At 44.8% G+C, this 14,822-nt stretch overlaps 1 protein-coding gene across 3 annotated transcripts; it reads left to right on the forward strand.

The window, feature by feature from the left end:
* Positions 1 to 975: 975 nt before the first annotated feature.
* On the forward strand, positions 976 to 9,294 carry LOC150047843 (HLA class II histocompatibility antigen, DM beta chain). Of its 3 annotated transcripts, none has more exons than XM_090355937.1 (7): positions 976 to 1,103; positions 2,354 to 2,416; positions 4,834 to 5,118; positions 6,714 to 6,998; positions 8,295 to 8,411; positions 8,549 to 8,584; positions 8,946 to 9,294. In XM_090355937.1, exons 2-7 carry the CDS (start codon positions 2,362 to 2,364, stop codon positions 8,960 to 8,962), a joined length of 795 nt encoding a protein of 264 aa, XP_090212063.1. In that variant the 5' UTR covers positions 976 to 1,103; positions 2,354 to 2,361; the 3' UTR covers positions 8,963 to 9,294. The 3 variants fall into 3 exon arrangements, with proteins under 3 accessions (XP_090212063.1, XP_090212062.1, XP_090212061.1); XM_090355936.1 differs by lacking the exon at positions 976 to 1,103 and adding an exon at positions 1,196 to 1,237; XM_090355935.1 differs by lacking the exon at positions 976 to 1,103 and adding an exon at positions 2,166 to 2,184.
* Positions 9,295 to 14,822: the final 5,528 nt, after the last annotated feature.

Genomic DNA, 14,822 nt, shown 5'->3' on the forward strand with positions numbered 1-14,822 from the left:
TTGGACATTCTCAAGGCTTGAGCTCTATCACTTGAGCCACAGAACCATTTCCAGCTTTTTTCTATGTATGTGGTACCAAGGAATCGAACCTGGGTCTTCATGCATGCTAGGCAAACACTCTACCACTAGGCCAAACTTCTGTCCTAAATATCATATTCTCTTACAGTGAGAGACCTCGGGGGAGAGGAGGTCAAGGAGTGCCCTCCTAAGTCTCTCATTTTGATCATTATTAAATGCAAGAACTTTCTGAAACTAAGATGAGAAGAGGCCAAACCCTCTGGCTGGGGACCAGAGGTAAGCCACTTTAGGATTTTAAGATGATGATGGAAAAAGTAGATAAATTATATACTTCACAACAGAGTAAAAGAATGAATTCCTATTTCACATCTTTCTTTCCAGGGCTGGAGATGCAGCTCAGTGGTGGAACATTTGAGTAGCCTCTGTGCCGGAGCCAGCCAGCAGTGAACCGGGATTCCTGACCTTAGGGGTGAAGACTGGGAAAAGAAGAAGACAAGAAAAAGATGGGGTCGGGAGGACTACAGCCTAAGTCAACAGCCCAAGACTCCTGCCTCAGGGGAGCTTAAGACTGTAGCCTAAGGCTGTGAGCTTAAGACTGTAGTGAAGTTTATTTCAAGTTCCAACCTTAAATACCTTTCTTAAAACCAGGACACTGCCAGGGGTTACATTCATACAAAACAGCGATCAAGTCTCAAATAGGTTAAATGAGAAGCGATTGACACAGCCCCAAATCATGATAACAGCTTACTTCCTTGTGTACTCAACTGTGCAGGTCCAAGATCACCGACTCCACAGTCGGCCCCCAACATCTCTGTGCAGCTCTGGATTTGAACCCTAGTATCAGAGAATACATACACACACACACACACACACACACACACACACACACACACATATGCACACGCACGCACGCGCACACGCACACGCACGCACGCACACACGCACAATCAATCAAAAGTGTATTTGTTTTCCAGGAGGAAGCTTTGTTTCATTGTCTGGTGATTTCATAAAGCAGGAAACTACCCCAGAACAGAAGAGTGTGTAGGGGAACCATTGAGGGGAATTGAGAGTTTAGGGGAACACAGGTGAGCTTTGAGTCTGGGGCCAGCTCTTTTCCCAAGGGAGTTAGGGGAGATGACTTTGAGTGGGAGGACAGGGTTTGTTCACTCCAGAAAACAGCTGAAGAGGAAATGAAGCTTGACCAACTGAAACCGAAGAAGTAAGTAATGGAGGTTTGTGAAGGGATTTTCCAGGTCCTGGCCTTGATCTCCAAGGTGGAACTACTGCAGCTTTGGGTTGTGTCCAGACAACTGTCCATTCCTGTTCCTGCCTCTTTCTTTCTCAGCAGCCCTGCCTTTGCCACTTGAGCCAGAGGGCCCTAGGTCCTTCCATTTCCTGCATGAGATGACAGGTCAAGGCTGTGTAAAGTATGGTGCTAGGAAGCCTCTCTCAGGGACCATGGGGTTATCCAGCCTTTAGTAGTTTGTTTGGTTTTTTTTGCCAGTCCTGGGACTTGAACTCAGGACTTGAGCACTGTCCTTGGGCTTTCTCAAGGCTAGGGCTCTACCACTGGAGCCACAGCACCACTTCGGGCTTTTTTTTTTTTTTTTTTTTTCTGTGTATGTGGTACTGAGGAATCGAACCCGAGTCTTCATGCATGCTGGGAAAGCACTCTACCACTAAGCCAAACTCCCGACACTCTCTTAGTCTTTTGAAAGAGCACTGAGAGGAGAGATATAAGCTAGTGAGCAGTCCAGGCCAAAGATATCTTGGGGAACGTTGAGGTCATTTCCTCTATTGACCTCAAGAAATCACCTATAGACTGGTTGGTTGTTTCACATAAAAAGAGTTAAGAGAGGGTGGGGTGTGTGTGGGGGAGGGAAACGGGTACCAAGACATGTGAAAGGGTATCAATGTATGTGAATTAATGCACCTTCTATCTGGCAAATATCATGTAACCCTTTTACTAATTACAATAAAAAAAAAAAGAGTTAAGAGAAAGTCTAGAAATCCTGCCGGTTAAGCCTAGAGCAAGATGAGTTTCACCTAGTAACCGATGATGATAGGCCAAGGGACTCAGTGATTGGTCTCTACATTTGTCCCCGCCCACCTCACCTAACTAATGTGACAACTTTCAGTTTTGGGACCCAGGACCTGAATGAGTTGGTAGGAACAGGTTTGGGATCTAGGAGCAGGTTACTCCCAAATTAGGACCAAGGGACCCGCACAAAACCCTTTTCCACTCAGTGGGTGGAGATCATTTGCTCAGGCAGGAGAGGACCCAAGGCTCCAGCAAGAGCTGGTTCAAGGGCCTGAACTGCCTGCGTCTTTGCAGAGTCCGGCATGATCATTCTCCTCCCAGCGCTGCTGGTCCTCAGCTTGGGCTGCACGGGAACAGGTAAGGAGGACATTCTTTCCTGGCTCTCCCTACTGTGGTCTGCTGGTAGCACTGTGTTGTATTTTTGTGACAATTGTAATAGTGATCAAGCTGTGTAGTCATTTGTGAATTATCTTCTGTGGAAATGTAAGCCAAGGACAACTCTGCCATCTGTATTCCTGCATCTGCAGCTCCTCTGGGCCTGACTCATATGTGTGAAGTGAGTAGACCTGGTGGTGCATGCTTATAATCACAGAATTCAGGATGCTGAGGCAGGCAAATCTCAAGTTTGGGATCAGCCTGGGCTACCTAGTAAGACACTGTCTGGAAAAAATGTAGGAAGTGAACTGTTTACATTTCCAGCACAGAACAAGACTTTCTCTTGACGCATTTTATTCTTTTTTTTTTTTTGCCAGTTGTGGGGCTTGAACTCAGGGCCTGAGCACTGTCCTTGAACTCTTCTCAAGGCTAGAGCTCTACCACTTGAGCCACAGCACCACTTCCAGCTTTTCTCTACGTATGTGGTACTGAGGAATCGAACCCAGATCTTCATGCATGCTAGGCAAGCACTCTACCACTAGACTAAACTCCTGTCCCCCCCCCCCTTTTTTAAATAGAGGTCTGTGTTTGGGGTTGTCCTGTTTAAATATGCAAATGATTTTGGATGCTCTTGTACCACATAAAGTTAGGAAATTAGATCTAAAAACTTTTCTGCTGCTGTCATCTATTCTTCTCTCAGAGGCATCTGTGTGTGAGCTTGGTCAGTAGATGTTGTGTGATGCAGGAAATCTCTGCCAGATTAGCTGAATACGGTTGAGGCTTGAGTTCCTCTGCTGAATATAGTGAAAGCTCAGGGGACTGGTTTTTCTCTTCATGCTTACACTCACACTTCTGTGACCCATAATAAATTCTTCTATGCCAGTTAGATATCATATAATCAAACTCAATTATGACAAACCAGAGTTAACATCGACCCTGAGGCCAAGTGCTCAATCCCACGAGATTGCTCCATTTCTGATGCCTAACAGAGGTGAGTCCCCAGGTCACCCTCAACCTTTCTCCATCCTGGCTCCAAGCTAGAGGCTTCAAACCCACCATTCCTTCCTTGGGTTTGATAATTTGCTAGTGAGGCTTACAGAACCTAAGGTAATAGTTTATGTACTATTGCTGGCTTATTACACAGGATTTATTAGAGGACAGAGAGGAATAGCCAGGCGAGGAGGCACATAGCGGGAGCTCCAGGAGAGTCCCAACACAGGAGCTTCTGTCCCCCTGGGAGTTGAAACGTGCCACTCTCTGGATATGCTTACATTCTCAGAGGGGCTCAGGACCTCACAGTTCATAGACTTTTAGTGTGTGTGTGTGTGTGTGTGTGTGTGTGTGTGTGTGTGTGTACTGGTCCTGGGGCTTGAACTCAGGACTTCTTCTCTGTCCTTGAGCTTTCTCATGGCTAGGACTCTACCACTTGAGCCACAGCACCACCTCTGGCTTTTTCTGTGTATGTGCTACTGTGGAATTGAACCCAGGTCTTCACACATGCTAAGTAAGCACTCTACCACTAGGCCAAATTCCAGGCCCTGTCCCCAAGCTTTGGTGCTCAAGGCTAGCTCTCTACCACTCAAGCCACAGCTCCACTTCTGACTTTTTGGTGGTGGTTCACTGGAGCTGAGTCTCACAGACTTTCTTGCCTGGGAAGGCTTCAAGCCTTGATCTCAAGATCTCAGCTACCTGAGTAGCTAGGTGTAAGACAATGGTGCCAGGCAATTCAGGGATTTTGGTGGGATTTTTTTTTTTGCCAATCATGGGGCTTAAACTCAGGGCCTAGGCACTGTCCTTGAGCTTTCTCAAGGCTAGAGCTCTACCACTTGAGCCGCAGCACCACTTCCAGCTTTTTCCTGTGTATGTGGTGTTGAGGAATTGAACCCAGGCCTTTGTGCATGCTAAGAAAGCACTCTACCACTAGGTTACACTCCTAGCCCCTAGTTCAGGGATTTTTATGGAGGCTTCATCCCATAGACCCCTGCTTCTTTCCTGGAGTACTGGGGAGATAGAAACAACAGATTCAAGTTTTTAACCATGCCTTGATCTTTCTGGTGACCAGCTGACCTCCTCTAGAGACCCACCAAGAGTCATCTCATTAGGCAAAATGCACTGGGATCACTCAGCAAATTCCAAGGGATTAGAAACTTCTTATGTGGAACTAGGTCAAAGAACTGGAACAAAGGATGCATCTAGTCCCCCTTCCCAACTCATGAAATTAAAAGTAATTAGGGATTCTTCTAAGAACTAGAGGCAGCTCCCATTACTTTTATTTTTGGCAGTACTGGGGTTTGAACTTGAGCCTCACACGTGCTGCTGAGCCACACCTCCATTCCACTATTTGTGATATTTATCACATTGCAGCAGACACTGACCTGTCCTCTCTCCCCTGGATGCAGCAGGTGGCTTTGTGGCCCATGTGGAGAGCACCTGTCTGTTGGATGATGATGGGATGCCCAAGGACTTTGCGTATTGCGTCTCCTTCAACAAGGATCTGCTGACCTGCTGGGATCAGGAGGAGAAGAAAATGTCCATTTGTGAATTTGGAACACTGAATCATTTGGCCGAAATCTTAGTGGATTACCTCAATAAAGATGCAGACCTTCTCGAGCGATTGAGCCGTGGGCTCCAGGACTGTGCTACACACACACAGCCTTTCTGGAACTCGCTGACCCACAGAACACGTGAGGAGAGAGGGCACAGAGGGGCTCTGTGGAAGCACAGCTAGGAGAGGGGAGGCCAGGCAGGGGAGTTGAGATTGAATCAGGGAAGAAGTAGCAGGGCCTGGAATATAGAAAGAGCAATGACTGAACATCACAGGGAACTAGATGATAGTAGGTGAGGGGGGTGGATAGGTGTAAAGAGGAAGTGGTACTGGAGCCTGGGAGGCCAGGACACCTCAGTTTATACAAGCTGTGGGCAGCTGCGATGGCTGGATAACAGACTGACTGGAGGGGCTTTTCACAAATGTTTGTGCATCTCTATTCCATATTTTGATGGTCTAGATTTGGAGTGGAAATATTTAGAAAATTCCCAGGAGCTTCTGATGCAAGTTTTTTTTCCTTCTTGACTCCCTTGTATTGAGAATGGATTGAAAGAAAAGTGAACTTGAAAATCAACAGAGGCAAAATAGTATGTTTTAAACCACTCCAGGTTCATTGGGTAAAAATTCTGAGGATATAGGCATTTTCATAGAATTTATTGAATTTTATATAATTTTTTACTTAAAAAATATCTAGGTTAGAGGCAGGCAGGAAAGTCACCTAAGAGAATAACAATATAAATAATCTTATTAATTTGAATGACACCAATTCCAAATGGAAGAAAGTTAGGTTTATTTCCTTAAACTCTCCAGAAGGAAAGGTTTTATTTAGAAAATTAATTTGCTAGACAAGATTTGAAGAATTTTTTGTCCCTTTACAATCCTGGGTTACTGTTGGCTTAGGTCTTTTCAAGTTAATACATTTGACCTACACCCAGTGACTTTCTTTGGGGTTTTTGTGCTGATACTAGAGCTTGAACTCACTAATCAGGCACTGTTTCTTAGCTCTTTCACTCAAGTCTGGTGCTCTTCCACTTGAACTACAGCTTCATTTCCAGCTTTTCACCATTTTTTGTTGGGTTGTGGAACTTGAACTCTGGGCCTGGGAGCTATCCCTGAGCTCCCCAGTTCACAGAGCCACTTCCAACTTTTTACTATTTAATTGGAGATATGAGTCTCATGGACACTTCTTCCAGGGCTGGCTTTCAATGGTGATCCTCACATCTCAACCTTCTGTATGGCTAGAATTACGGACGTGAGCCACTGGCATCCAGCTAGCACAATCACTTTCAAAACAGCTTGCCGTTCAGATTTGATATTTGCCTGTTGTGATCAAACACAATTTCAGAAGAGAAAAGATAGCAAGGCAATGAGGGCGATGGAGAGAAAACATAGGCAGGCTGGAGTAGTTCCACCTCCTTGGGTTTTTGTTGTTGTTTTTGCCAGTCCTGGGGCTTGAACTCAGTGCCTGAGCTCTGTCCTTGGGCTCTGCTACTTGAGTCACAGCACCATTTCTGGCTTTTTTTCTTTTTCTATGTATGTGGTACTGAGGAATTGAGCCCAGGTCTTTGTGCATGCTAGGCAAGCACTCTACCACTAGGCCAAATTCCCAGCCCCTACCTCCTCATTTTTAAGTGCTGGGAAATCTGTGAAGAGTTGATACGGGAAAGAAATAAGGTCAAAGCGAAAGCTAAAGTGTTGCTTTCCTTTGGATCCTATTTATTTCTTCCTCTGCAGGCCCACCGTCTGTCCAAGTCGCTCAAACCGCTCCTTTCAACACGAGGGAGCCTGTGATGTTGGCCTGCTACGTGTGGGGTTTCTATCCGGCGGATGTAACTATCACATGGATGAAGAACAGAAAGCCTATTGCTCCTCACCAAAATATCCAGAAGATTGCCCAGCCCAATGGAGACTGGACGTACCAGACCGTCTCCCACTTAGCTTTAACCCCCTCTTACGGGGACACCTACACTTGTGTGGTAGAGCATGTTGGGGCTCCTGAACCCATCTTTAAGGACTGGAGTAAGTGTACGGTGGAGGAGAGGAATTAGGGGTACAGTAGAGAGGCACTGGAAGTTAGTGGTTGGAAAAGAAATACCAGAATTTTGGTAGAGCGAGTAAGATGTGGACAGAGAGGGTGCGGTAGAGAGCAAGAGGTAGGAATGGGAATGAGTCTGAAAGAGGGTTTATGACGGGAGATAGGATGACAGGAATGGAAAGAGGAAGGCGCTGACACAGTCATACTGTGGTTTCTTTAGAAGGGTGGGAAGGGGGCATGATTGTTCTAAAAAGAAGATGGAGATTGAAAACTACATTCTCAGAACCCAATGCTGGCAATCACTCTTCTAGTCTTCTCAGAGACTAATTATTCTATTGTCAGGTTAGGAATGAGGCTTGAGAAAAGAGTGAAGATTGAGGAAGAAAAGGGCTTTCTCTTGGTGTGGGGCTACATAGAACTTCAGTTGTCTCAACTGAAAACCCATGACTGCTAGACACCTTGGGCATACTTAGGCATATTGTGTTTGAACCCCTGGATTGGGGTAGTTCTAATTAGAGAAGAAACATGTGCACAGATTTGGAGATTCTTGGAAAAGCAAAGAGGAAGGGGAAAGTTACCCAGGAAGGTCTAGGGAGCAAGGCATTAGGCTGGCTGTCAAGGCCACGCCTCTCTCTGTGAGGAGTGTGGGGAAGAAGAAGAGTGGAACTCACAGGCCCACTGGAGCTCTCCTGCTAGATCTCTTTTATGTGATGCACCAGGAGTTCCCCTTGGCGAGGGAGAGTTCATTTTAACATGGAAAAAGAGTCTCAAGAGGCGCATGACTCAGAAGAAGTCCAGCCCTGGCAAATGGGATGAGGGAGGGCTGGAAAGGGGGATGGAGACAGACTCTGAAAAGATACACGAGAAATATGGATCTGTAAGACAGTACTGGGATAATTCACACAACAGAACTATCGAGAAGCTGGGGAGACGTGTTACTCGTGGGTTGCTTGGATGGAGCAAGAAGGGGAGCAGTCATTACACCGCGGAGACAATGATGACCATATCCTGGGAGTGGCGGGAAGAAAGGGATACCTAACCACGTTAGAGCCATGGCTCTGGGGCGATAGGGCCCCTAGGGCTTCTCTAGGGGTAGAGAAGGATAGGATGTGGAGGAAAGCCATTTCCTTGGGAGTATACAGGTGTGATCTAAACACCTGCAACCAGATAAAGAACCTTTGACCCTTCCCTAGGTGGGGCAGTCAGTGAAATGGCTCCAAGAGGAAGTTACAGAACAATCTAAGGTTCCACTTTTTATTTTTATTTTTTTATTTTTGCAGCTTCTGGGCTGTCCCCCATGCAGACAATCAAGGTTTCCGTGTCTGCAGTGACCCTGGGCCTGGGTATCATCATCTTCTCTCTTGGTCTGGTCAGCTGGCGGAAGGCTGGCTCCTCCGGTAAGTGACCCTTCTGAGCAGCTCTGCTTCCAGTCTCCGCGCACGCTCTCTCTTGGTCCGTCCTGTCATTCCTACCCTGCCTGTGATTAATGTTAGATATTTTTATACTGGTCTAATCACGAGTCTTCCTCTCCTAGGCTACATTCCTCTTCCTGGATCCAATTATCCAGAAGGTAAATCTTTGTTTATCTGTTTGCTCACTGGTCCTTCAGAGGGAGTAAAGATGGAAGAGAGCTGCTGTGTTCAGCTGGTGATGCTTCTAGGATGGTGTTAGGGAGTGAATTACCATGATTTATGCTGTCATGGTTGATGCTGGGAACAGGAAAAAGAAAGAAAGAGAGAGAGCTGAAACTTCCTCTTCTGCCCCCTGGGGGAGTCTGTGAGGAGGTGGCTTCAGTGATTCCTTTGCACTAGTCATTGCTGACCTGACAGTTCTCACTGTCACTGTAGTAAGGATTGGTTATGGGGTGGCTACAGGGAAAAGTGATAGGGTCAAGTTGGGATATTATGATTTCCTTTCTATTTCTTCTGCAGGAAAGCTCATTTCTTAGGGGGCAGAAGCCTACAACTTCCACTCCAAGTAAGATGGAGACCCCAACTATTAATGAGGCTACCATGTCCCGCAGTGTCTCACATATCTCCGCTCCCTCCAATGTTCCTAAGACTTCTTCCCTCCGTTCTTGGACTTTCCCAGTTCCTCTTAAACCACAGCAGCTTGAAGGGGCTCATTCCTGGGAATACTCTGTGATCACATTTATTGTGCAAGCTTGTCTTTCTTGGGTGACTATAACTGTGGAGGGAGTTCAAGGCCTCTGGAAGGCCCCACCATGCCACAGAGCAGTGCATGGCTGGTGTTCAGCCCTATAAAATAAACTGATGAAAATACTGCTTTTCCGTGTGTGTTCCTGAGGTCCTGGGGAAAGAATATGAGAGAGTAGCGTGGAGAACAAGCCTTTCTTACTCTACTGAAGGAGGCAGGGCCTTCTGCAGTTTTCTCCATCTAAACACCACAGATTTTGAAAGTTGTAATTCATAAGAAAAAAATTAAGCTGCAAGGGCCAGGAGTTTAGCCTAGTGGTAGAGTGCTTGCCTAGCATGCACAAAGACCTGGGTTTGATTCCTCGGTACCACACGCATAGAAAAAAGCTGGAAGTGGTGCTGAGGCTCAAGTGGTAGAGCTCTAGCCTTGAGAAAGTCCAAGAACAGTGCTCAGGCCCTGAGCTCAAGCCCAGAACTGGCAAAAAAAAAAAAGCTGCAGAAGGATGGAGTCACCAATTAAGGAAGGGGTCTTAACTGCTTACTCACCTCATAAGGAGCTTAAGAGGATTAAATAAGTTAATACTTATAGACGGCTCAGAACATGGCCTGGTAATATAAACCTGCAAGAGTCACCTTAGTTGTTATTCAAATGCTAGGCCAGGCCTTGTACCACATACTGGTGTGCATTATTTTACTTCATGCTCATCAGAATCCATGAGGGGACCTTCAGGAAGTTAGGATTCAGGGGACAAAGGCTTGACTTCAGATTTGAGTTTTAGAAAGTGATTTTCCTATGCTGTAAACAGGGAGAGAAACATAGAGTGATGTGCTCAGCAGTGGATCAAGAACCTCACATTTGCATCTTGTTCTCTTCTCCCAACAGCATGAGCAGGAACTGATTATGTCCTTCCATGTCAGACCAAGGATTTGAGATTTGGAGGAGTTAACTTGAACAAATTCTCTATGGGGTGGAAGTAAACAGTTTATTCTGAAATTCCTCACCCACGTTTGCATGTCTCTAGATCTTCCATTTTCCTCTATCCACAATGCAAAAAACATCCAGCATTGGGGGAAGGAGTTCCACTCTGTAGAGTAGACACCACTTCTGCGCTGTTTATTTTCCATGGAGACATTGGCTAGGGATAGAAAACTGAGTTGTAAAATTGTTCGAGGAATTAAACATTGGGAACTCTGAGGCCAGGAGTTTGGCCTAGTGGTAGAGTGCTTGCCTAGCATGCATGAAACCCGGGTTCAATTTCTTGGTACCACATACATAGAAAAAAGCTGGAAGTGGTACTTTGGCTCAAGTGGTAGATCTCTAACCTTGAGAAAATCCAAGGACAGTTCTCAGATCCTGAGTTCAAGCCCAGGACTGGCAAAAAAAAAAAATTGGGAACTCAACTGAGAGCAAAGCAGAAACAAACCAACCTCCCAAATTTAAAAGAGTACACAAATACTAAAGGAACACTTAACTCTCCTCACCCAATCCTGGTTCCAGGGCTTGAACTCCATGCCTCAAGCTCTAGCTCAACTTGCTTGCTCATAGCTAGTACTCTGACTACTTGAGTCACACCTCCAGTCCATCATTTGGCTAAATAATTGGAGGTGGAGTCCCAAGGACTTTTCTATTGGGCTGGCGTTCAAACATTTCAACCTGAATATCTAGGATTATCGTCGTGAACCACTGGCTCCTGGATCTGAGGGAGTTCAACCAATCTTTTCTTCTGGCGAAAATGGCTGCCATTTCCAGAGCCTTCAAACCACTGTGATACAAAAAGATTATTTTAAAAAATTGTAACTATTATCTGAGACTGGTGGTAAAAAGGTTTCAATTTGAAATGTCAGTGTGAGTGTAATGCATGTTGATCAGTATCACCCTCCCATCCTTCTCCCTAATCATCTATCCCTACCCACATCCATCCCTCAAGTTATGTTTCCATTTTCCCAAGGAAGTGGGTGGAGCGCATGACAGCAACCTGTTACCACCTAGAGCCAAGGTCAGGAAAGGTGTCGGAACTCAGAAAGGCAGCAGTCCTAACATGCTACTATGTTAGAAGCTGTTGTGGCTGGATGCTGCCAGCTCAAGGTGAGAGTAAAGAGGGAAGTCCTAACCTTACTCCTTATCTCTGTCTGCTCTCAAGCTGAGGCTGAAAGCAAGAGTATAAGAACATAAGAAGAGCAGAAAGGCAAACTCAAGGGCCAGGAGTTTGGCCTAGTGGTAGAGTGCTTACCTAGCATGCATGAAGACCTGGGTTCAATTCCTTGGTACCACGTATATAGAAAAAAGCTGGAAGTGGTGCTGAGGCTCAAGTGGTAGAGCTCTAGCCTTGAGAAAGCCCAAGGACAGTGCTCAAGCCCTGAGTTCAAGCCCCAGGAATGGAAAAAAAAAAGGCAAATGCAACAGTCTAACAGCTATTATTGGGGAAGGAAGCCTGGGAAGGGCAACCGAGTCTCCTCAGCCCAGCTGAAGGGGAAATAGGGCCACTCCCCCTTCCAACTTTAAATGCTAGACAGAAAGAGTGAGGCACTATCCTTGGGCTTCCTCAATGCTAGCACTCTACCACTTGAGCCACAGCACCACTTCTGGCCTTTTCTGTGTATGTGGTACTGAGGTATCCATGCCTGCAAGGCCAGCACTCTACCAGGCCAGGCTCTCCACCAAGTTTTTTTATGTCAGTTGTCTTGAACTTTAGGCCTGGGCACTGTCCCTGAGGTATTCAGCTCAAGGTTAGTGCTCAACCACATGAGCCACAGCGCGGCTTTGGCAATGCTGTTTTGACTGAGAAATGTCAAGGTGTCAATAGCATCAGCGTCTGCCTGGGGCATTCATGCTAGCTGTGGCCTTTGTCTTAGCTGGTCCAGGGGAAGTTGAGTCAGCAGCTAAGACAGTTCTGAGGTACGGCTGCTGGGGAAAGGTGAGTGCTTTCTGTGTAAGTTATTTTCTATCTGTTCCTGTCATGAGTCAGCAGGGCCGTCTGCACCCTCAGAGAGGGAGGTATTTAAAGCACTGATGCAGGGAGACCAGCATGTTCACATGAGGGAAAACGCCAAGCTTTCAGGCAGAGAAATTTTTAACTCCTCTCTTCTAGGTAAGTGTGTGTGTGTGTGTGTGTGTGTGTGAGTGTGTTAATAAAAGATGTAGCAAATTGTTGTGAATCATAGATGTTCTGCTGTGCTGTGGAGTAATTAGTATCTTAGAATGAATTCCTCCTATCCTTTATCCTTTTTTTTTCTACTCCTAGGACTTGAACTCAAGGCCTGGGCACTGTCCCTGAGTTCCTTTTTGCTCAAGGCTAGAACTCTACCACTTGAGTCACAGCACCACTTTCAGATTTTTCTGTGTATGTGCAAATGAAGACTCCAACCAAGGGCTTCATGCATGCTAGACAAGCACTCTACACTAAGCCACAGTTCTAGTCCCTGAAACTTAAAAAGAAAAAGAAATATCTTTGCATTCTGAGGTAAACTCTACTTGACACATTTACCTTTGGTTAGGGTGTTGTATTTATTATTTTATGAAACTTGTTTCTCTTATATTCCCTTTTTTGGTAATAAATAATCTTCTATTCAATGAGCTGTGCAGATTTTGTTCTTCAGTATCTTTGTATCTTTTCTAGAATAACATAACTTTTTAAATTTTGTTTGCTGGTTCTCGGCTTGAGCTCAGTGCCTGAGCACTCTCCTTGGGCTTTGTCAAGGCTAGAGTTCTACGACTTGAACCACAGAACCACTTCTGGCTTTTTCTATGTATGTGGTTCCGAGGAATCGAACCTGGATCTTGCTGTATACTAGGCGGGTACTCTACCTACCACTAGACCAAACTCCCAGCCCAACATAACTATCTTTTAACGACAAGCTTTTTAAAATTTATTTATCTATTTGCCTGTCTTGGGCCTTGAGCTCAGGGCCTGGGCATTGTCCTTGGACTTTCTCAAGGCTAGAGCTCTACCACTAGAGCTCAGCAGCACCATTTCTGGCTTTTTGCTATGTATGTGGTCTTCGAGCATACTAGGCAAGCACTCTACCACTAGGCTAAACTCCCAGCCCTTAATGACCAGCTTTTAGTTTCATTAGTCACTTACTGCTTTTAGTTCTAATCTCTATTCTTATCTTTATTACTTCCTTCCTTCTTTAGGTTTGCTCTCTTCCTCTTTACCTAGCTTTTGAGCTAAATCATTAGCTCACTTTTTAATTTTTTGTATTTCCTGATAAGTATATTTAAAAGTAAAAATTTCCCTCTTCTTTAGGCATAATTCCTTCGGCTTTAATTACAGTTCTGCTTTATAATCATACTTACCTCGTTTCTTTGTGTAGTATTTTAACTCAAACTTGTTCTAAGTATTATTTACATTTTCCCCCTTTAACTCAAAGATTGTAACACCTTGAAACTTTTTACTTTGAAACAGTTTCAAACATACCAAGAATTCTTGGGCTGGGAAGGAAGCTCAGTGGAAGAATGCTCATGCAGGAAGTGCTCAAAGAAAGGAAAGAAAGAATAAAAAAAAAAGAAAAAGAAAGGAGGCAGAAGGAGGAAGAGAGAGAGGGAGATTCGGAGAGATGGAGGAAGGATTATATTCTCATAAGTACACTTTCTCCAAGGTTTTTAAAAGATTAGTCATTCATGCGGGGCGCCTGTGGCTCACACCTGTAATCCTAGTTACGAAGGAGGTTGAGATCTGAGGATCAAGGTTCAAAGCCAGCCCAGGCACAAAAGGACCTGAGACTCTTATCTCCAATTAACCTCTAGAAAATGGGAAGTGAGGCTTGGCCCAAGGGTAGGGCCGTACCTACCCTTGAGCTGAAGAGCTCAGGGACAGCGCCCAGGCTGAGTTCAAGCCCAATGACTCACAAAAAGAAAGACAGAATGAAAGAAAGAAAGGAGAAAAAAAGAAAAAGATTAGTCACTCAGCCCTACTTGATTTATTTTTCCCTTTACATCTTTCTAATGTTATTTTCCCCTAACCATTTTAGTGTCAGCAGCAAATATTAGCAATCCTCTAGTGCTAAATATTTTCATATATTTCCCAAGAACCCAGCCATTTCTCTTCCATAAAGCAAGAGAGTGAACACATTCAGGACATTTAGCTTGGCTATAAGATTATTGTATAATATGTAATACATGTTCAAATTTCTTTCATTTTCCCACAAAAGATCCTTCTTTCCTTACTATTTCTCAATCCCCTGCCTTAAATCCAGGATGGCACATTTCAGTAAGGTTTTGGTCTCTTCAGTACATTTTTATTTGGACAGCTCCATCAGTGTCTTACTTATTAAGCTTTGCCAATGAACTTGAAATTAAATGACTATTATGCTGACCTTCAGGCTCTTTGATCTTAGCTAGTTGCCACCTGTTATCACACCACAGGCTGAGATCTGAGAATCTCAGCTTGAAGCTAACTCAGGAAAGTTGATGAGAATCTTATGTCTAATTAATTACTCAAAAGCCAGGAACAATGTCTTGGTTCAAGTGGCAGAGTGGTAGAGCATGAGACTAGCAAGTGTGAAGTCCTGAGATCAAGTCCTGGTGCCCCTAATGAATAGATAGATAAATAACACGTTCTAATAGCTTGTTATCTACCTTAGGTGTTATATGAATGGGCTTGTTTATGATTGCTATGTCTTTTTACTCTATTCTTTGATGTTATACAAATA

Source organism: Megascapheus bottae, chromosome 22 (genome assembly GCF_031878675.1).
Source record: "Megascapheus bottae isolate mThoBot1 chromosome 22, mThoBot2.hap1, whole genome shotgun sequence".
NCBI lineage: Eukaryota > Metazoa > Chordata > Mammalia > Rodentia > Geomyidae > Megascapheus > Megascapheus bottae.